Genomic DNA, 22,104 nt, shown 5'->3' with positions numbered 1-22,104 from the left:
CAGATGCCTTTCTGCTGGATTGGGGGAATCGCTTTCTGTATGCGTTTCCTCCATTTCCTCTCATTCAAAAGACTCTGGTCAAGCTGAAGTCCGACCATGCCACCATGATTCTGATAGCTCCTCGGTGGCCCAGACAACCTTGGTTCTCCCTTCTACTTCAACTCAGCAGCAGGGAGCCGGTCCTTTTTCCAGTGTTTCCTTCACTACTTACTCAACATCAAGGATCACTGCTTCATCCCAACCTGCAGTCTCTCCACCTGACAGCTTGGTTCCTCTCAACATAACCCCTCACCAGTTTTCCCAGGCGGTGAGGGATGTCTTGGAGGCTTCCAGGAAGCCTGCTACTCGTCAATGCTACTCCCAAAAATGGACTAGATTTTCTTCATGGTGTATTTCCAACTCTACGGAGCCTCGGCGAGCCTCTCTATCCTCTGTGTTGGACTATCTTCTACACCTCTCTCAGTCTGGTCTCAAGTCAACCTCTATACGAGTCCACCTGAGTGCGATTGCGGCTTTCCATCAGCCTCTAAAGGGGAAACCTCTCTCTGCGCATCCCGTGGTTTCCAGATTTATGAAAGGACTTTTTCATGTCAATCCTCCTCTCAAACCGCCTCCAGTGGTTTGGGATCTCAATGTTGTCCTTTCTCGACTTATGAAACCTCCTTTTGAGCCTCTCAACAAGGCTCCCCTCAAGTTTCTCACTTGGAAAGTGGTTTTCCTCGTGGCCCTCACTTCTGCTCGCAGAGTCAGTGAGCTTCAGGCCTTGGTGGCGGACCCGCCTTTCACAGTATTCCATTATGACAAGGTGGTCCTCCACACTCATCCTAAATTCCTGCCTAAAGTGGTTTCTGTGTTCTTCCAGTGTTTTTCCCAAAGCCTCATTCTCATCCTGGAGAATCAGCTCTTCACACTCTGGACTGTAAATGTGCTTTGGCTTTCTACCTGGATCGTACCAAGCCACACAGAACTGCTCCTCAACTATTCGTCTCCTTTGATCCAAACAAGTTGGGACGCCCTGTCTCGAAGCGCACCATCTCCAACTGGTTGGCGGCTTGTATCTCTTTCTGCTATGCCCAGGCTGGATTACCCCTTCCCTGTAAGGTCACAGCCCATAGGGTCATAGCGATGGCAGCCTCTGTAGCCTTCCTCCGATCGACACCGATTGAGGAGATTGTAAGGCTGCCACTTGGTCCTCGGTTCATACATTCACCTCTCATTATTGTCTGGATACGTTCTCCAGAAGGGATGGACAGTTTGGCCAAACAGTGTTACAAAATTTATTCTCCTAAGTTGCCAACTCTCCCACCATCCCATTGAGGTTAGCTTGGAGGTCACCCACTAGTGAGAATACCTGCCTGCTTGTCCTGGGATAAAGCAATGTTACTTACTGTAACAGTTGTTATCCAGGGACAGCAGGCAGCTATTCTCACGTCCCACCCACCTCCCCTGGGTTGGCTTCTCAGGCTAGCTACCTGAACTGAGGAGACACGCCCGGTCCATCGGGCGGGAAGGCACCGGCGCATGCGCGGTGCGGGCATCTCGAAACTTCTAAGTTTCTTCAAGCAAGACATGCTTGTGAGACATCCGTATCGGGGCTCTGTCGGATGACATCACCCACTAGTGAGAATAGCTGCCTGCTGTCCCTGGATAACAACTGTTACGGTAAGTAACATTGCTTTCTGTTGCACTGCCAGAAGTGTCACCCACAATAGTAATTTCACTCTGATAAAGGTTGTTGTATCAAAATGGGGTGCCCTGTTGGGTGAATATGAAAATTTGAAGTGAGACTTTTCTCTAGCAATATTTGAACAGACCAGGACATCACTTCTTCCTTGACGCCTTCATCACTTGAAAACTGCTGTCCATGGAAAGATTTCTTCAAAATTCGGAACAGGAAATAATCCAAATGAGCCAGGTCAGGATTGTAGAATGGATGGTTCAACTGCTGTGCCGCAGAGGTTAAAGCTATAGCCTGAGTATTGGGTTCAAACCCACACTGGTCCTTGTGACCCTGGGCAAGTCACTTAATCCCCCATTGCCTCAGCTACATTAAATAGATTGTGAGCCCACCAGGACAGACAGAGAAAAATGCTTGAGTACCTGAATAATCTCATGTAAACCGTTCTGAGCTCTCCTGGGAGAACAGTATAGAAAATTGAATGAAATAAATAAATAAAATAAATGAAGAAGCAGCACGCATGCTTTTTATACATGCCGAAACTAGGATCCTTGTCGGGACCATCTGTTCAAATAAAGACTTATTTCACTGGCTGATAGGACCGCCTCCCTTGCCTTTTTTTTTTTGGCTGTACTCCCCAACCCTATTAGTGCACAATCAACTAATTAGTTTTGTGTGCATATCTGGGCTCTATGCTCAAATTTGGGCAACCTATATAGAATCTGATTACCAGTATGCATGTTATGGGTTACCCTCTTAGTGCATTATGCTTATTTCAGTATGTTTAATATATTTGCTCTATTGGACGTCCAAATTCCCAACATTTTCAGCATCTTTTGCGCTCTTTGTCTGCTGTCTTTCAGCCTTTTCCTTCCTCCATCCAATCATCCCCTGACTTAACTTTTTGCTAACCAGTACTTCTGTCGTCTCGCTCCTTCACCTGGACCACAAGCAGGAAGAACAGCAATGCAACAGGAATAGGGAAAGCCATGAAGATCAGGAAGCAGTTGCGTTAAGTGTGCTGTGGCATTGTGTTCTGAACTGAGAAATGCTTGTGTGCATTAAACACTTTGTGACTTGAAAGTTTTGTGTTGTTTGTTCATTAGGTTCTATGAGATGCTACTTTCTCTATACCCTTCATGATGGTCAGTCCCAACAGAAGTGTTACCTGGTAGTTCAAAAGTGGCTTTGAGGTTTGAATAAGCTGGTTAAAGGAACTGCAGTTGGTAACCGGTTTCCCTAAAGGGGATTCAATTTGTTTTCTTTGATCCAATACAATTAGAAAGCTGGCTTTCTTTCCCACTACAAAAGATTTCAAACTGCTTTTGTCACCTCCCTGACCTGGATGCCCTAGTTTCCAATCATCTAACAATTAGTATTAGGTGGCTACCCAATTAACTAGGATCCGTTTTGTGACTGGAATGCCAAGTCGGGATCAAGAGACAGATGCAGAGAGTTTATGATGAATTCTGTTCTTTTCAGATAGTAAATGAGCTTGTACGCTTATGGCTTAGATCCAGATAAAATCCAAACAAAAAGAGGCACCGGAGATGTCAAATCCAACCAAGTGGTCAGAGATCCTTTATTAGCAGTTTGTATCAAAGTTAAAAACAAGCTAAAATGCCCCAAAGCGGAGTCCCGACTAGGATCTGAGTTTCGGCGAAAACAATGCCTTCCTCAAGGGACAATTGTAAACGTGTCGGCGTCTCTTCAACCCAAAGAAGCGCCAAACTCGGATCCTAGTCGGGACTCCGGCCTTTGGGCATTTTAGCTTGTTTTTAACTTTGATACAAACTGTTAATAAAGGATCTCTGACCACTTGGTTGGGTTTGACATCTCCGGTGCCTCTTTTTGTTTGGATTTTGTTTGCTTCGAGGCGTGGTACCTTCTTTTCCCGTAGATCAAGATAAAAGATAATACTGTTTTATTTTTTTGAATTTTACATTTCAAATTGAAAGGAAAATAACAACAAATGGCAGAGAAATACAGCGACTTACCTTTGCCTTGTTTTGGCATTTTAGCCCATAGCATGGAAAACAAGGGAGCCATCAAAGTAAGCAATTAGGTGCCTTGTTTGATGGGTATCTAAAAAGGATGGTGTCTGCATTCTTAATGGATTCCTAACAGGTGAAAAACCAAACCCCTTTCATCTATTCCCAGCAACATGTTTCCTTATTTCTCAGGGAAATGGTGTGGTGGCCTTGTTAGTCCACTCTTCAAGGTAATATGTACAAATAAAACATAAAGGAAAATACCTTTTTATTGGCCTAACTTAATATAGTTTGATTAGCTTTCGAAGGTAACCACCTTCCTCAGATCTGAAATAAGCAAATGTTGGCAAAATCAGTATATATAAGGGAAACATAAAAGCATTTCAGTGGTAGTTGGAGACAGAGGTGACAAAGCAGTTTCCTTTGTAGTAGGAATGAAAGCCAAGATCTTTAAGTAGGAGACAGAGGCCTGGATGCACTAAATGGTTAAGGCCATGTGAGTCATTGTGGGTCTCTCTTTTTTTTTTTTTGGCTGATTTTAAAATAGTGATCGATGTTCCAACAAGTTTGCATGCAAATAAGTTTTACAGAGGTTAGCCATTCAATCGATACCATTCAATCGATCGTTCAGAAAGTGACTCACACAGGCCCCCCCCCTCACCATTCCCCATACTTAAAAAAAAAAAAAAAAAAAAAAGGGTAGGAAGGATGCCCATCCCCTCCTGCCTCAAAACTCCCAACTCCCCCCAGATACGTGAAGGCAGGAGTCCCGGCATACATGACGGTAGCAGGCAGTTGCAAGTCAGCTGAAGCCGGCGCCTCTCTTTCTACCCAGAGTATGGGATTGGGTACTAGACCGCGGGCCGCAAAATAGCACCTGGGAGTTTGAGACTGTTAGTATAGAGTATACATATTTAGCTATTAAAGCCTCTTCTTGTATGTCTTTGTGCAATTCAGATATCATTTTTGTCTCCTTCCTCAGAACCGCTTAACTTCGTCTTACATCCTTAGCAAAATATAGCCTCCAGAACTGAACACAATATCTCCAAGTCTCCAATGACTTGCACAGGGGCATTAACGCCTCTCTTTTTTTTTTTTTTTTTTGCTGCCGATTCCTCTTTACGGAGCCCTACATCCTTCTGGTTATGGCCACCACTTTCTCATATTGTTTCACAGCTTTGAGATCCTCAGACACCATCATGCCAAGGACCCTCTACTGGTCCATGCTTATCAGCTTCTCACCTCCTAGCATATATGCTCCTTTGTATTTTTACTCCCTAAATGCATCATTCTGCACTTAGTGTTAAAATTTAACTGCCAAATGTCAGACCAGTCTTCTAGCATGCCAGGATGGTAGTACATGGCGATCTCCCTTATGCATATTCATTGTGGATATCCTGAAAACCCAACTGACTTGAGTTTACTTCTTCTCCCTCACCCTCCTTCCCTATCCCAGGTCTGGGTTGATAAGCATTGGTTTAGCCTACTGTTGCTCTATCTTATATATATATTAGAGTAGGGGTGCCCACACTTTTTGGGCTTGCGAGCTACTTTTAAAATGACCAAGTCAAAATGATCTACCAACAATAAAATTTAAAAAAAAAACACAAAGCAAACTGTACGCATAGAAAATGTTAATCATCTTTCCTATTCCAGGGTTTTTCAAAGAGGTCAAAGCAGATGACTCTGCACTGTCACCTCACTAACAACCATACAAAAACAGACAAATACTCCCCTCCCTTTTTACTAAACCACGATAGCAGTTTTTAGCGCAGGGAGCTACGCTGAATGCCCATCGCTGCTCTCGACGCTCATAGGCTCCCTGAGCTAAAAACCTCTATTGCGGTTTAGTAAAAGGGGACCACAGTGTAAAACATAGACAGTAGATATAAATTCAGATACATTTTGATCACTAAATTTAAAATAAAATCATTTTTCCTACCTTGTCTGGTGATTTCATGAGTTTCTGGTTGCACTTTCTTCTTCTGACTGTGCATCCAATCTTTCTTCCCTTCTTTTAGCCTGTATGCTTCCTCTCCTCATTCCCTCCCCCCAACGTTTTCTTCCTCTCTCCCTGCCCTCTTTCTTTCTCTCTTCATGCCCCCTTTCTTTTTTTCTGTTTCTCTTTCCTTCTGTCTCCCTGCTTGCCCTCTTTCTCCCTCCCTGCCCTCCCCCAAGCCACTGCCACTGCCATCAGATAACAGGCCGCCGGCCAAGCTCTCCCTGCTTCGGGCTCACCAGCATTCCTCTCCCCGACGTCAATTCTGCCGTCGGAGAGGAAGTTCCGCTGGCCAGAACTTCCTCTCCGACGGCAGAATTGACATCGGGGAGAGGAAGGCTGATCGGCCCATCGACCTATTGGGAGAAATGCTGCCGGATCCTGCTTTTGAGGAAACAGAAAGTAGACAGGACCTGGCAGCAAGAAGAGCAAATCGCAAGCTTCACTGACCTGTCTCCCGCTTTAGCCCGCGAACGGGGCTCTAACATGTGCATGCCGGCTTCCCTTCTCTCCCCCCCCCCCCCCCCCCCGACATAACTTCCGGTTTCAGAGGGAAGAGAAGGGAAGCCGGTACAAGCACACGTTAGCCCCCGGAGCATAAGTTCTTCAAGCCGTTTTGTTTTTTTTAAATGTTGAGCAGCGGCGGCAGCAGCAGAATTCAGGAGCGGGCTAGTCAGGAGGGGAAAAAAAGAGAAGGGAAGGGAACCCGCTCTGCGATCAACTGGGGTCGCCTGAGCGAGCGACCTGTCGATCGCGATCGACGTATTGGGCACCCCTGTACTAGAGCAACAGTAGGCTGTATTCCTATCAGCACCACCTTGATCTATTTTCCCATTTTACTAAAATCAGTAACTTTGAAATTCAGGGCTTTTACTTTTGAGTAATGCCATCTTGTTCTCAGATACTGGCTGATTGATGGTACTGAGGTGGTCATGTGTCCAGACAAATGGTTCTGCAGTAATTAAAAAGCTTTGTGGCATAACATAAGGAGGGAGAACTACTTGAAGTAAATGGAGGAGTATTGCCATCTAGGAGGAGATGGCTGAAAACAGATTGTAGGCTTTGTTAGGTACCAAAGTCCTAGCAACTTCATAATGATATCAAGTTTTCATGGCAAAATACAGAAGTAGATTGCTGGGCCTGTCTTCATATCTGGGAGGAAGTGGCTGCAGACAGATTGTAGGTTATACATTGGTAATAAAATTGTTGGGAGCCCCCCCTCCTGGATTTCTTATTGCATATGTTGCACCAAATAACTTCTGATCTTGAAGCAAAATATATTAGACAAAGGAAACCTGAGTAAAAAACCCATAATTTTAAATTACTTCATTTATATAAGGAACAGTTATCCAACACCCATATCACCAACTGGTTACATTCCTCTAGCAGCAATTATTGCAACCAAATACTTCCCATAATTTTGGCATCAGTCTTTCACATCAGTTTTGAGGAACCTTAACTTGCCCTTTTGTTTCCAGAACTGCTTAAATTCACACAGATTTTTGTACACCAGCTGCACATTTCAGGTCCTGTCAAAGCATCTCTATTTGGTGTGTTAAGACTTGATTAGGCACATCTAACTAGTTGTTTTTTGTTTTTTTTCTCAGCCATAAGAACATAACATAAAACTTAAGAATAGCCTTACTGAGTCAGACCAATGATCCAGTAGCCCGTTCTCAAGGTGGCCAATCCAGGTCACCAGTATCTGGCAAAAATCCAAAGAGTGGTACCATTCCTTGCTACCGATCCAGGGCAAGAAGAGGCTTCCCCCATGTCTTAATAACAGACTATGGACTTTTCCTTCAGGAATTTGTCCAAATCTTTCTTAAAGCCAGCTATGCTATCCATTTTTACCATAACCTCTGGCAACGCGTTCCAGAGCTTAACTATTCTCTGAGTGAAAAAATTTTTCCCTCCTATTTTAAAAGTATTTCTCTGTAATTTAGAGTGTCGCCTAGTCTTGGTAATTTTTGACGAAGTGAAAAATCAATTCACTTGTACCCGTTCTATTCCACACAGAATATCTCCCCTCAGCTGTCTCTTTTCCAAGCTGAAGAGCCCTAACCGTTTTAGTCTTTCCTCATATGAGAGGAGTTCATCCCCTTTACCATCTTAGTCGCTCTTCTTTGAACCTTTTCTAGCGCCGCTATATCTTTCTTGAGATAAGGAGACCAGAAATGAACACAATACTCCAGGTGAGGTTGCACCATGGAGCGATACAGAGGCGATATCGTTGTAGACTTATTTTTGTGTGTTGTACAATTTGTTTTGCCGAATAACCCAGTTTTATGCATTAGGTTATTTGATATTCTCTTTAATTTTGTGGTACAGTACAGAATTTATAGTTGCTTCAGTAATGGCAAGTTTTTTATAGGTCCCGAGCAAAGCATCCTCACACCCATCACCATCGCACTACTACCACCATGTTTGGTTCACTTTATGCTTGTTTAAACAAATGCAACTTAAAAAGGTTACAACATATTCAGAACATGGCGGCAAAATTTATATTTGGTAAACATAAATACGATTGTTATACCTTTTGTTGATATTGCTTCACTGGCTCCCAGTCTATTGGAGAATTCAATTTAAATGTGCTAGTGTGATATTCAAAATTTTGTATGGGATTTCTTTCCCTCTTTGGTTCCTTTTTTCTTCAGTTCTTGCAAGCCATCCAATTCCAGGAGCATCCAGAAATACAAACTTTGTTTTCCTACTGTTAAGAGAATAAAAACTATGGCCAATTTTTGCCGATCTTTTACTCTATTTGTAAAATTTTAGAATGAGCTTCCTCCCGAGGTTCATTTATCAATCTTTCGGAAAGTGCTGAAAACGTATTTTGGGAATTCCTGACAGATCAGTCTTCTTCAAACTAACGATGATTTAAGTTGAGATTAGACAAGAGTGTGAGCCCACTGGGAAAAATGCTTGCAGTACCTATATGTAAACCACTTTGAATATGGTTCTAAAACTACAAAAAGGTGGCATAAGTCCCTTTCCCTAAACCGCTTTGTGGTGCCTAGCACAGAATGCCGTATAATATTTAATTTTGTCCTATTCTTTATTTGTTCTGTAAACATTTGTGAACCGAGTCAAGTCCTATTGGAGGGATGAATCTGTATATAAAACCAGAGATAGGATTGGATGTTTGACTAGTAGTGTGATGTTCTTACTATGGAATACATATTTGCTTTAGGCCAGATACAGTGGAACTTGTATTGTCCAGAGTGCCTTTTTGGATAATGTTCTATGGACAGACAAAGCGGATCATCTTGGTATGTGCTTTGCAAATAGATGCACATTGATGTTAACTCTTGGACAGCAGTGACTTCTACCTTGTCACTTGTCCAATTTTATTATGGAGTCCTGCATACTGATCTTAGCTGAAGTTAAAGGGTCCTGCAGGTCTTTGTATATTCTAGGAAGTATTAGGTTCACAAACGTGTAACTTTGCCTGGCCACTCCTATAATAGCTTTAGAAATGTCTTTGTAACACTTTGCAGACTGAGACTTCAACAACTTTTCTTCGTGTATCTCTTGAAATTTTCCTTTTGATCACAGCATTGCATTCTTACAGAAACTGTGATGACTACCTCTCATGGTAAGGTTCAATATATAGTGAGGTTTAGATTCAATAAGATAGACTGCAGTCTAGTCTGGGTTCAGCCAGCTGAATCTGATCACTTAAATTTGGTACTTATTCACATGGGTGATATTGAATATTGGTTAACTTTGTTCCTTAAATGAAGTAATTTAAAAACAGTTTAAACCCATTCAGTGCTGTGTGTGTATGTGTGTAATATATATATATGTGTGTGTGTATGTATATGTATATATTAGGAACATACACACAGTAGTGGAAATCAGAAAGAATAGGACTTTTTCACATTGTTGTAGCTGTAGATATATTAAAGATGATGACCACCATTCCTGCATGCATCAAACTGAGGTAGGATTGCTTTCAGATCTGATAAGCTTTGTTAAGAATACAGACCATCCTTTATCTCAGTCCTAAGAATAAGATTAAATGCACCTTGCTTAAAGGTGTTGAATGCTTGATTTTTTTGAATAACTTTAAAAAAATCTATTCCACCGAGCAGTAAAAATGGATTAACAACCCCCTTTCACACCTGTTAACAGTATGATTTGTAGACCTGAAATCTTCCTTTAATTTTGGTTTGACTGAACAAAAGTGTCTGTGTTTATTTCTGCCTAATGCATCACAAATCTGCTGACATGCTAACCTCTGAGCCTGGGCTGGTGTTAATCAGGCCTGTGGAGTGGGACAAAAGATGTTCCTAATATGCTCTCGGTGCACCCTGCATACAGAAGCTATCGCAAGAGATCTGCCCCCTTGCCAGCCGAGGGTCACCTGCCCACTGCAGTTATTGTGTGTAATTATCTAAGCAATCTGTTCAGCCCAGCAGGATTTTAGATGGTAATTGTGCAGCAGTGCTTTGGAACCTGGGAAAATATACTGTACGCCCTTCCCCACCCCCACCCCTTTTCTATCTGTGGCAGGCCTCTGGTAGCTGCTGTAGCGAAACTCCTAAATCTTATGCAGAATGGTTTGGTTTTTCTATTTTTATTTAGTAAGTAGCATTCAGTATCGGATCACGGCTCCCTTCTGCCTTCTGTAACTTTGTCGAGCCAGGAAGATATCAACATGTTCCATTTGGTTTCATGAGTTTGGACTAATATTCTTGCTTAGCATTTTTGGTAGCTTTTCTCTAAAGGTAAAAGGGTCAAAGGTCATGGACTTGATATATCAACTTTCTGTGGTAGAACCAAAGTAGTCTATATTCTGTGGAGTTACTTTCTCTGTTCCCACTGGTCTCATAATCTGTTTTTTTGTTTGTTTTTTATCTGGGGTAATGGAGAACACCTAGGTAAGTCACTTTACCCTCCATTGCCCCCAGTACAAAATAAGTACCGGCATATAATTTTGACTACAGCCACAGAGGCAGTATCCCAGGTGCCCTCAATTTAGGGTTTTTTTTTTTTTTATATTCTAACGCTGCTTCACGGTATTCTTCCTACTTTTATAACAACATTCAACTCTCCAAGCTCCTTATACAAGATGGCTCTATCTTAGTCTGTTTTAAGTGACCCCGGACTTGAAAACTGTCTCGAACTTCAAGCATGTTGGGAGACTAAAAGCATAAGAATTTCTATACTGGGACAGACCGAAGGTCCATCAACAGTGGCCAACCCGGGTCCCAAGTAGCTAACTAGATCCCAAGTAGTAAAACAGATTTTATGTTCTTATCCTACGAATAAGCAGTGGATTTCCTCAATTACACCAAAATGAAACACTCCAGTATTACAGCATATATTTATGGATATAAGAAGGAAAAAGCCTCAGATGATGCAGTGAACTCCCATGTACCAATGGAGCAGGCTAAGCTTCTGCTAATGCCTCGCCAAACCATCCTGACTGGCAAAAAAACCCTTTCTTGAATTATGTTATTGCACTCTCTATTTAAAATATATTCTCAAAATCTTTTTTTAAAATAAGAATAGTCTTACTGGGTCAGACCAATGGTTCATCAAGCCCAGTAGCCCATTCTCATGATGGCTAGGTCACTAGTACCTGGCAAAAACCCAAAGAGCAGCTGTCTGACAGCAAACATATCAAACCTATAATTGACTAACACTCTTAATCTCTTGGCTTCAACATTGTCCAAAGGGTTATATTTTTGTGCTGTTTTTAGCAAACATATCAAACATGAATCCATGCAAGTATTTAACAATGGTGAAAAAATTGCTTGTTTGAACAGTGAGGATGAAATCATGATCCTCCAATGATAGCTATCTTTTTGCGGCTCAAATGCCACTTTGTCAGGGTAAAGATCAACTCAAAACAAAAAATAATGAATATAGTACATATTACTGTGTAGACACCAAAATTACAGGTGTTAAAATATGCATACTTGCACTAACTGCACACTCAATTTGAAACTTGTCTCAAAAAATGGCGCTGTAGCATTCAGGACTGCGTCTGTTAAAAATTGATTAGTTAATCAGACAGAACTGCCCCGTCCCATCATCCAATAAGCATTGTTGAAAGGAAATAGCTCATCCAATGAGCTTACTGAAAAATTGGGGCAGACTCTTAAGTACCCATTGAAAATGCCCCAAACATCTAACAAGCATAGCTGGAAGGAAAAAAAGCTTATCTAATAAACTTGCTAGAAAATCAGGGCAGATTCTGAATGACCAATGAAACAAAATCTTGGAGTTTCATTGAAAGAAAAAAAAAAAAAAAGCTATCTCAATAATGGCCTTTCGTCTTCTCTTTTAGGAAATTATCCAAGTCTTTTTTAAACCTCGTTAAGCTAAATGATTTCACCATATTTTCCTGCAATGAATTTAAGTTTAATTACTCTTGTGAAGAAATATTTTCTCCAGTTTGTTTTAAATTTACTTAGTAGCTTCATTGCATGCCTCCTAGTCCTATTATTTTTGGAAAGAGTGAACAAGCGATTCTTATCTACCATTTCCACTCAGTATTTTATAGACCCCTATCATATCACCCCTGAGCCATCTCTTCTCCAAGCTGAAGAGCCCTAGCTGCTTTAGCCCTTCCTCAAAGGAAAGTCGTTCCATCCCTTTTATTATTTTTGTCACCTTTCTCTGTACCTTTTCTAACTCCGCTATATCTTTTTTGAGAGATGGTAACTAGAACTGCACATAGTATTTAAGGTGTGGCTGTAACCTTCTGATGGTACATACTTCTACTTTGACATAAGTGGTGTTACTTTTATATCATGCTGGGCCATTTTGTTGTGTTTGCTATCTGTCATGTGCTAAGTTTAATTTTGAACTAGTTTCTTCATAAATCTATGGATACCGTAAGTCAGATGTCCTTAGTCTAACATTATGTGGACTTTACTTAGAAGTGCCTAAGATTGTTTTGGTGCTAAACCCTGAACAAAATTTTGATTGATGTGGGCAAAGGACTGCTTCTGAAAGGAATGGAGTTGATTTTAAGCATTGTTTTCTTACCAGCATTTAAGATAAGGTCAGAAAGGGTTACATGAAGAATCCTGCATGATTCAATGCAGCACTCTTCCAAGAAGGCAGGAAAGATCTATCCAACGGAAAATAACAAATCCAATAGAAAAAGGCCATAGGATGGCAACTTTTGAGCCAAGAATGAACAGGATCTAAATTGCAAGTACTTAAGGTAGACAGCAGCTTGCCCATTGTGGTCAAAGAACTGAGTGGGAATGAAGATCACAGAGCAGCGGAACAGCCAAAAGCATCAGTACTATTTGAATGAAGTTCATCCACAAATGGCATCTGAATGGATGGTAAATGGGCACCTTTTTTTCTCTTTTAAAATTGAAATGTTGTACCAAATCTTCAGCAACTGAGTTTTTGAAGTTGAGTTGAAGCATCATGAGTCAAATCAGGAAACGGTGTAAATTTTAGATCAGGGGTGTCCAACCTTTTGGCTTCACTGGGCCCCATTGGCCGAAAAAAAATGTTTCTGGGGCCGCACAAACTTTCAAACGCTGCAGCAAGACACAGGAGGGAGCCGGCAAGATGGTAAATACCTGGGGGCAGCAGAGGAAAACACTGCATTGCCCTCGACCGGGGCCGCACAAAATACTTAACAGGGCCGCAGGTTGGACACTCCTTGTGATGCATTAGCAAAGGTATTAATATGAGTAAAATAGGATCTTTTTGCAGTCTGTGGTATGTGTAGAAGTTTCAAGTTTATTAGGATTTTATATACCACCTATCAAGGTTATCTAAGCGGTTTTACAATCAGCTACACGTGAATGAAATAGGCAGCTCCAGGCAACATGTTGAGGTCATGTGGCCAAGGCACATAAAGGAATCCACCAATCAACCCATAGTAATTTAGAGCAGTGGTTCCCAACCTTATCCTGGAGGACTACCAGGCCAGTTGGGTTTTCAGGACAGCCCTAATGAATATGCATGGAGCAGATTTGCATGCCTGGCACCTCCATTATATGCAGATCTCTCTCCTGCATATTCATTAGGGCTATCCTGAAAACACGACTGGCCTGTTGGCCCTCCAGGATAGGGTTGGGAACCACTGATTTAGAGAACAGGTAGGATTCCTGTGAAAAGAGCTAGAACTGTCATACAGTGTACCAAAGTATACAGTACTTTTGTCTTTGATCTGGTAGACCTTCACTTCATTGGTGTCGGTGGCATGGTCTGCTAGTTCACCTTGTATCTGATGGATCAGATCTCTATACAGTCATATGGTTCAGAACAGTTTTCTTTCCATAGATATTAAGGGTGCCATAGAAATCTGTTTTGGTACATGTGGTAGTTAGCTTAGCTTATTTATGGCTCCTTTTGCGTGAATTTATTCAGTCACTTTTGAGTTGACAGCTTTTGTCGATGCAGATGATGATTAAAACTCGAGTACACTCAATCCCAGAATTTTCAGAAAAATGCTACTTGTTTCAGATTGACTTCTTAACCATAAGATGAAAGTGACTCCTGAGAAAATGAAAGGAATGATATTTAATAGAAATGCATCCTATACTCTTGTCTCCCCTGTACTAATAGCATAGTAGATGATGACACAGACCTGTACAGTCCATCTAGTCTGCCCAATAAGAGACTCGTAGCTTATGGTGTGATGCAGTATTATATGCATATATTTCAGGATTATATGTAGTTTCAGGGCATAGACCATAAATCTGCCTGCACTGGTCTTGTTCCCCCAATTATTGATGCTGCCATTAAAGCTCCACTCCAGCCCATCCAAATCTGCCCAGCTATGATCGGGGCACAGACCATAGAAGTCTGCCTGACACTGGATTTATTTCTCAATTAATGGAATTGCCATCTAAGCACCACTAAGCTTGATTGTCTGTTTGGTTAGCCTAACGGTTAGTGCAGTGGCCTGAACCAGGTTCAATTCCCACTGTAGCTCCCTGTAATTAAACTACTTCTACTCCTTATTTCTATGGTGCTGCTAGATGTACACAGTACTGTACATTAGAACATTCAATACATAGTCCTTTCTCAGAAGAGCTTACACTGTACTTAACAGACAAACATGACAAGTCGGAGATGGGGGAGTTCATCAGGCAAGAATGCCTTACAGTGAGCGAGGGTTAGAACAAGTAGGGGGTTAGGGTTGATTCTTTAAACGGGGCCTAACTTGCAGGTGGTGGTCGGCATGGTTATAGAATCGCACCTTGTGGTGCCTAGTTTTGCTTAGGTGTCCTTGTGGTAGGCGCTGGTATATGAGGGCAGAGTTTTCTAGGGAAGTCACTTAACCCTCTTGTCCAAGGCACAGAATTAAGTACATGTAATATATAAACTGCTTTGATTGTAACAGGCAATATATCAGATCCCATCACTTTTTAATTGTTACCATTTTCATCTTTACCATCTCACTTAGAAGGGTGTTCCAGGTATCTACCACTCTTTGTGTAAAAGTATTCCTGATGTTATTCTTGCAACCTCGATTCAGTACTCGGAGGAAAACCTGGAGAAGTCTTTAACGTGTTCGCTTTATCCTTGCCACTCTCCATATAGCTGTTTTTGGCATCTTTCAGTCTTAAATTCCTATTTCTAGCTTTTTCTCCTTTCCCCAATCTATCTGAAAAAGGTCTAGTCACCTCTTTACTTCTTTTAGTCGTTTTTCTTCCTCCAGTACTTTTCCTAGATGTATTTCCCTCTTCACTTCTTTGAGCTTAATCTAGTAATCTTTTTCCACGATCCTCTTCTTGCATTCTGTATTTCTTGAACATAGCTTCGTTTTTTTCAGACATTTGTTTGGAGAACCATATTAGCTTCCTATTTCTCTTGCTTCTGTTTACTTTCCTTATATAAAGATCTGTTGCCATATTTATAGTCGCTTTCAGCTCGGAACACTGCCTTTCCAAGAAGCTGCCAAATGGCAGGGTGGCAAGGAGGTAATATAATGATGGATTTGTAGATAAAGCCATCAGTTTGAGGGATATCAAATTCATGACATAACGCATCAAAAGACTTAATCTTCCCTTCATTATCCACCTACTGAAACAAATAATGAATCTTCCTTGCTTCCCAGCGCACAAAACTGGCCCCATCCACCGCAGGTAGGAAATTTCCATTAAAGCGGAGAGGCAGGAAAGGGGAAATAGTAGAGCTAAGAGAGTGAAATTTACAGACCCATTACCAAGCCTTCCGCAAAGGGTAATGCAAGACTTTGAGAGATAAGGGAAGTGGCTCATGGTGAGCCAGAGGCACAAAATGAAAATAGGCACTAAAGTGAACTTTATCAAAACAAGAGAGCTCCATAGAAGTGTTAGTGAAATGGGCAGTGCCCCTAAAGAAATCATTGATGTGATGCATGCTGCAACCAACAGTCAAATGGCGAAGATTTAGTAAGCCTAACCCCCCTTATACCAGGGGGTAGCTGCCAGTTGATAAGGCAAACGAGCACGCTTACCTGCCCAAAGGAATCGCTGAACCATATGTTCCAATCATCTCTCATCCTTTGAAATCAAGTATAATGGGAGGACCTGAAAAACATATAGCCAGTAGGGAACAACAAGCATTTTATACAAACTCGCTCTTCCCAGAAGCGACAACGGAAGTCCCTGCCATAACTGCAAACAAGTTATAAGTGCCTGAAACAACGGTTCAACATTCATAGAATATAAACGAGAGAGATCAGGGGGGATGAAAACCCCCAGGTATTTTACCCCAGCCTCTGCCCACCGAAGGGGAAACGGACCCCTCCACTGCATACGTACCTCTCCACTGCATACGTACCTCATGGCAAAAAGGGAGGGCCACCGACTTGTCTAAATTAAGTGAAAGGCCAGACTAAAACCCATATTCAGAGAGTAGATCTAACGCAGCGGGTAAAGCTACTTCTGGTCGAGTAAGAATGAGAAACACATCATCTGCAAACGCCAATGTCTTCAAGTCCATACCTGCGACCCTTAGACCCTGAACATCATTGAAGAGACGTAGAGTCCAAAGCAAAGGTTCCAAAGATAGGAGAAAAAGTAAAGGCAAAAGAGGGCAACCTTGTCTGGTGCCCCTAAAAATGCGAAAAGAGTCCGTATGGGTACCATTAACTAATAATGACGCACAAGGGTTAAAATATAAGGAACAAATAGCTCGAAGGAAGAATCCCGACAGCCCAACATATTCAAGAGTACGAAATAAAAAGGACCAATGTACACTGTCAAATGCTTTAGAGGCATCTAAATTAACAAATAAGGCAGGGATCTTGTGATGTTGACAATGAGCAAGTGCAAATGGAACTTTCCAAACATTGCAAACCGATTGGCGGCCACGGACAGAGCCCACTTGGTCCTCGTGAATAACTGTAGGGAGATGTGGGGCCAATCGGTCAGCTAACATGCAGGAAAGTAGCTTTAGATCAACGTTTATCAGAGCCTACTACTTTATATAAATTATTCAACTATTTTATTGTTAAATTTTTCTTTTCCCTGTTATACTTAACATTTCTGTAACTGCATCGAACCAAAAGGCATTTTGCGGTTTATAAATAAAGGCTTATGTTATGTTTATATGTTGGATCCTCTCTTCACAAGATTCTATCTATCATGACAGGAGTGCTTCAAACTCGTACAACATTCCTATCCAAAGTTGTCTCAGAATTCCCTCAACCAACACATAGTTTTTGGCCTGTTTTCTTTCCAAAGCCATAGTCCCATCCTGGAGATGCAGCTCTTCACACCATGGACTGCAAATTTTCTCTGGCTTACTACCCTAGACATCACTAAACCTCATAGATAATCCTTCCAACTCTTTGTGGCTTTTGACCCTAACGACTGAGGGCTAGATTTTTTAAAAACCGACAGGCTATCACAGCCGTTATAGTAGCGATTTTAAAAAAGTGAGTCATTCTCCAAAAAATGATCATGCAAATAAGGTTGGCAGAGAGTAGCAGACTTGCTAAATTTGCACGTGCCTATTGCTGGTTCTAGTGATGGGCATATGTGCAAAATAAATGGGAACCCCCCCCAAACAGTGGGAAAGATGCCCAATGTCTCTCGTCTACAACCCCTCCTCCAACTCCCCTCCGCAGTGGGAGAGTTGCCCACGCTCTCCCACCAGCATGTGACCCCCCCTCCCCCTTATTTTCAGATGGCTGGGTGGAAGGATGCCTACTCTTTCCGGCCAGCTTTCCCTCTTTGGTGCATCCTGGGGTGCACCGTGGAGGGACCTGAGGCTCTGATTGGCCCAGACGCATAAGGCCTCACCCATAGGAGGGGGCCCTAAACAACCTGGGCCAATCGGAACCTCAGGCCCCTCCCCTGTGCATCTAAGAACTTGATGGCTCAGAGAGCTTTCCACTTAACTGCATCCTTGGATCTTATTCCAATCAGTACTGAAAAGAACCTCTTAAGAGAAGACTAAATAGTCACAAGCAGCAAAGAAAGCACTGTACCTCATCACAGATCTTTGCTACAGTGCATGACCCACAGGCGAGAGTAGATGTGAACAGGGAGATCTGGCACAATGGCCCCAACATGAAAAGAGGTTTAAAAAATGAGCACATGAAAAGACAAGTAAATTTTTGGAGGCCTTCCAAACAAAACTAATTATCTATTACAATTAGGATGTCTTTGAAGGATATGCAAAGAAAAACCAACTGAAAATTATGTTGTGAATATAAAAGGAGATTTGACTTTAAAAGGGATGCACTCATTTGGTCTACAAGGTGATCTTTAATGCAGTTCTGCTTCTGATAAATTACCTTACTTCAAGGCACGTCTACATAGTATAAAATCTATTTTCCAAGATGCCTGACCTCCACATGCATCTCCTATATATTTATTATCCATTTTCCTACATACTTCTCACTAGACCGGTGGAAATAAAAGAATTATTTTGTCTGCAGACCGGCAGTTGAAGAGCCAGACCTCGCCCATCTCTGCCCAGACCCCACCCTCATAATAGTACTAATTGTAACACTTTTTTTCCATTCATTTTTCATATATACACATACACAATATAATCTTATTAACAACACATAATGGTTAACCACAAAACTAAACTACACAAAGCACACTGTATGCTTCTCAACATTCATTCTTACCAGAACAGATAACCCCTATGCAAATACGGGACCACAAGCTAAAATTACTAATATATTAAAACGAAACCCTAAGATTCAAGACTCTGCATGCAGTACAACCCCAGAGAAAAAAGAAACAAATACATTTCTTCCTGAACATTGCAAAATATAGACAGCAGATGAAAATTCTCAAAATTGACAATTCAATCACTAAATTGAAAATAAAATCATTCTCCCTACCTTTGTTGTCTCCCTCCCTCCATGTCATTCCTTTATCATGGCAGTTGGGTGAGGCTGGGTGTCCTGCCCTCTCTTGTTGACAAACAATGCCTTGAGAAAGCCAGCTGTCTCTCTTGTCTTCCTTCCCCTCTGCAAGAAACATGCCAGCGTTCCCACCTGGCTGTTTTTTGCTGCCCGCGGCCGGCTCCCTCTTCCTCACTGCCTGCGGCCGGCTCCCTCACTGCCTGAGGCTGGCTCCCTCTTCCTCACTTCCCCTCTTCCTCACTGCCAGTCTGCATCCGTAACTTGCCTCGGGCCTGAGGAAATCAGTGCACAAAGCCACATGCAGTGACTCTTCGCATGTCCCGCGCATCATCCAGAAGCATTTCCTCTGACGTGACATCAGAGAGAAGGCTGCCGGTTCAGGCGCAGGAAGCGTGTAGGAGCCGCCACCGCCTGCAGCTTTGTGCACTGATCCCCTCAGGCCCGAGGCTCGGACCGGCAGGAAATTTCTGCAGACTGGCAGTTGAAGAACACTGATTTAGACAAAGCTGGATTTTACTCAGTGACTATTTGGTAGCAACAGCACATAATCTATGGCAGTGGATGGCCATGCCAACACATGTTTTGAGCCCATGAAAGTTCCTTTAGGGAGCACCCACAAGGGCTTCTTAAAACCACCACAAAAGAAGGGCTGTGGAGTTGGTACAACTCGTGTGCAGCATATGCGTCAATTATCTGAAAATGTGCTACTTTGCGAATGACACTTATATTTTTCACCTTATCAAGTATATAGTGCTTCGATTGTAAATACAGCCAGTTGTTTGGTACATTTTATTTTATACTTTTTAGTTCAGGTTCACGGCTCAAACTTTAAATATTTTGTGGTCTTTTTCCTAATTAAAGACATCCTATGTTTCTATAATCAAATTGAAGGTTTGTTGGACCAACTTCACAGCCCTGCTTTTCTCGGAGAACACTTGCTACAGGTAAGCATCTTTTCTTTTATCTGTAGTTGAGGCACTATGTGCATTTAGAGTGTCTAAAAAAACTACTACTAGACCACTATCCAAAAACAAGAGCGATACCAAATCTTTAGATATAAAAATGTGAAATCCACCTATTATATCATAACAAAGTGCATAGTTTAGACTGGACAATTGCTGAGATCATAGCATCACATATTACATTACATTACAGATTTCTATTCCGCCATTACCTTTCGGTTCAAAGCGGATTACAAAAAGAGTTATGGAAGAAGGGTTACAACGTTAGATCAGAGAAGGTTTCCAAGAGAGGGAAAAGTAGGATCTGGGGTTAGGGAGGGGATGGTAAGAGGGGGGTTAAGCTTTATCATGGTATTAAGCTTTAAGGGATTTCTTGAAGAGTATAGTTTTTATTTCCTTTCTTGAACATCTTGTAGTCTGGGGTTGTTGTCAACAGGTTGGAGACTTGGTTGTCTATCTTTGCTGCCTGAGTGGCCAGTAGTCCGTTGTATAGTTTTTTCCGTTTTACTTCTTTGATTGGGGGGTAAGTGAATGGGGTGTGTGTTTTTCTATGCCTGGTAGAGGTGGTTTGGATGAGGCGGTCGTTTAGGTAGATTGGGCTGTCTCCATTTATAGTTTTAAATATTATACAGTAGAATTTAAGTTGTATTCTTTCCTGGATTGGAAGCCAATGAGAATTGATGAATGCCTCAGTAATGTGATCGTGTTTTTTCAATGAATAGACGAGTCTCAGCTGTATTCTGAATTGTCTGTAGTTGTTTAATCATTATTGCAGGGCAGGGGAGGTAGAGGATGTTGCAATAGTCTAGGATACTTAGGATTAGAGATTGTACTAGGAGCTGAAATTGTGTTTTTTCGAAGAATTTTCGGACTTGTCTAAGGTTTCTCATAACTGCGAAAGATTTCTGTATTGTTTTGTTAATTTGTGGTTGCATGGTGCAGCCTCTGTCAATAGTCATACCTAGAAGTTTTAGGATGGTTTGCAAAGGGTAGTTGATAAGAGTTGATTTCTAAATTGGTTATGGTTGGGAATTTGTTATTTTCTAGGAGGATGAATTTAGTTTTGTCTAGGTTGAGTTTCAGTTTGTGGTCTTCCATCCAAGTCGTAACTGTAGCTAGAGTTCTGTGTAGTGTGTCTGACATTAAGAGCATTGGTTGGTCGAAAGGAATGAGGATGGTGATGTCATCAGCATAGCTATAAGAGGATAGGCCTTGTTTGTTCAGGTAAACGCCAAGAGAGGCCGTATATAGGTTGAAGAGAGTAGGAGACAGTGGGAATCCTTGTGGAACGCCGCAGGGGTTGGACCAAGGTTTGGATTTTTCTTTGTCTGATTTTACTTTGTATGTTCTGGATTTTAAGAAACCTTCAAACCATGAGTATACTTTATCTGAGATGCCTATTGAGTCCAAGATTTGCAGTAGGATGTTATGGTCTACCAGGTCAAATGCTGCCGTCAGGTCCAACTGTATGAGCAGCATTTTTTTTCCAATGCTGAGGTGTTGTATTGCTGTGTCGATAAGGGAGCCTAGTAGTGTCTCTGTGCTGAAGTTAGTTCTGAAGCCGGATTGCGTAGGATGGAGTAAGTTATGGTCCTCGAGATAGTTGGTGAGGAATTTGGCTACTAATCCTTCTGTTAATTTGATATATAGAGGTATTGAGGCTATTGATCTGTAGTTGGATGAGAGGTCTGTTGGTCCTTTTGGGTCTTTTAAGATTGGGGTGGTGATGATTTCACTGAGGTCATTCGGGAAAATGCCATCTGTGAGCATGGTTTGTATCCAGTGTAGGAGTAAGGTACGGAACTTAGTGCTCGCTGATGACAGGAGATATGGCGGGCAGTGGTTGAGTTCACATGATGCGTGGCTGTACTTATTGTAGAGTTTGTTGAATTCGGTTCAATGTATCTTAGGGAATTGGGACCAAGATCTGTCTGCAGCACAAGATTCATTTTCTGTGGGGAGTATTGTGACTTCGAGTAGGTGGGTTTTGGTTACTAATGAGAGTAGCTCTGGTGTTTGTAATTTTATTCTTGAAGTGTTCAGCTAGGAAGGAGGCTGAAGGGGAGGAGCTATTGTTAGTGGTCAAATAGGGTATGGTGTTAGTTAGATCTTTTAATATTTGGAATAGTTTTTTGGTGTCTTGGGTTTCCGTGCCTATTAGGTTGGTG

At 41.8% G+C, this 22,104-nt stretch overlaps 1 protein-coding gene across 3 annotated transcripts in view; it reads left to right on the top strand.

Moving 5' to 3' along the window:
* VRK1 (VRK serine/threonine kinase 1) overlaps positions 1–22,104 on the top strand; it is a 121,211-nt gene that overhangs the window by 91,176 nt on the left and 7,931 nt on the right. The window contains exon 12 of one of the 3 annotated variants that reach the window (XM_033950804.1): positions 2,542–2,761. The exons of the other annotated variants lie outside the window; for them this stretch is intronic. Within the exon in view, the coding sequence (XP_033806695.1) occupies positions 2,542–2,589 (48 nt within the window). The 3' untranslated portion in view covers positions 2,590–2,761. Of the gene's footprint in view, positions 1–2,541; positions 2,762–22,104 lie in introns of those variants that run through there. 3 annotated transcript variants of the gene reach the window in all.

This window comes from Geotrypetes seraphini, chromosome 7 (assembly GCF_902459505.1).
Source record: "Geotrypetes seraphini chromosome 7, aGeoSer1.1, whole genome shotgun sequence".
NCBI classification, from domain to species: Eukaryota; Metazoa; Chordata; class Amphibia; order Gymnophiona; family Dermophiidae; genus Geotrypetes; species Geotrypetes seraphini.
Note: the sequence above shows the minus strand (reverse complement) of the source record. Positions and strands in the feature narration are given on the sequence as shown.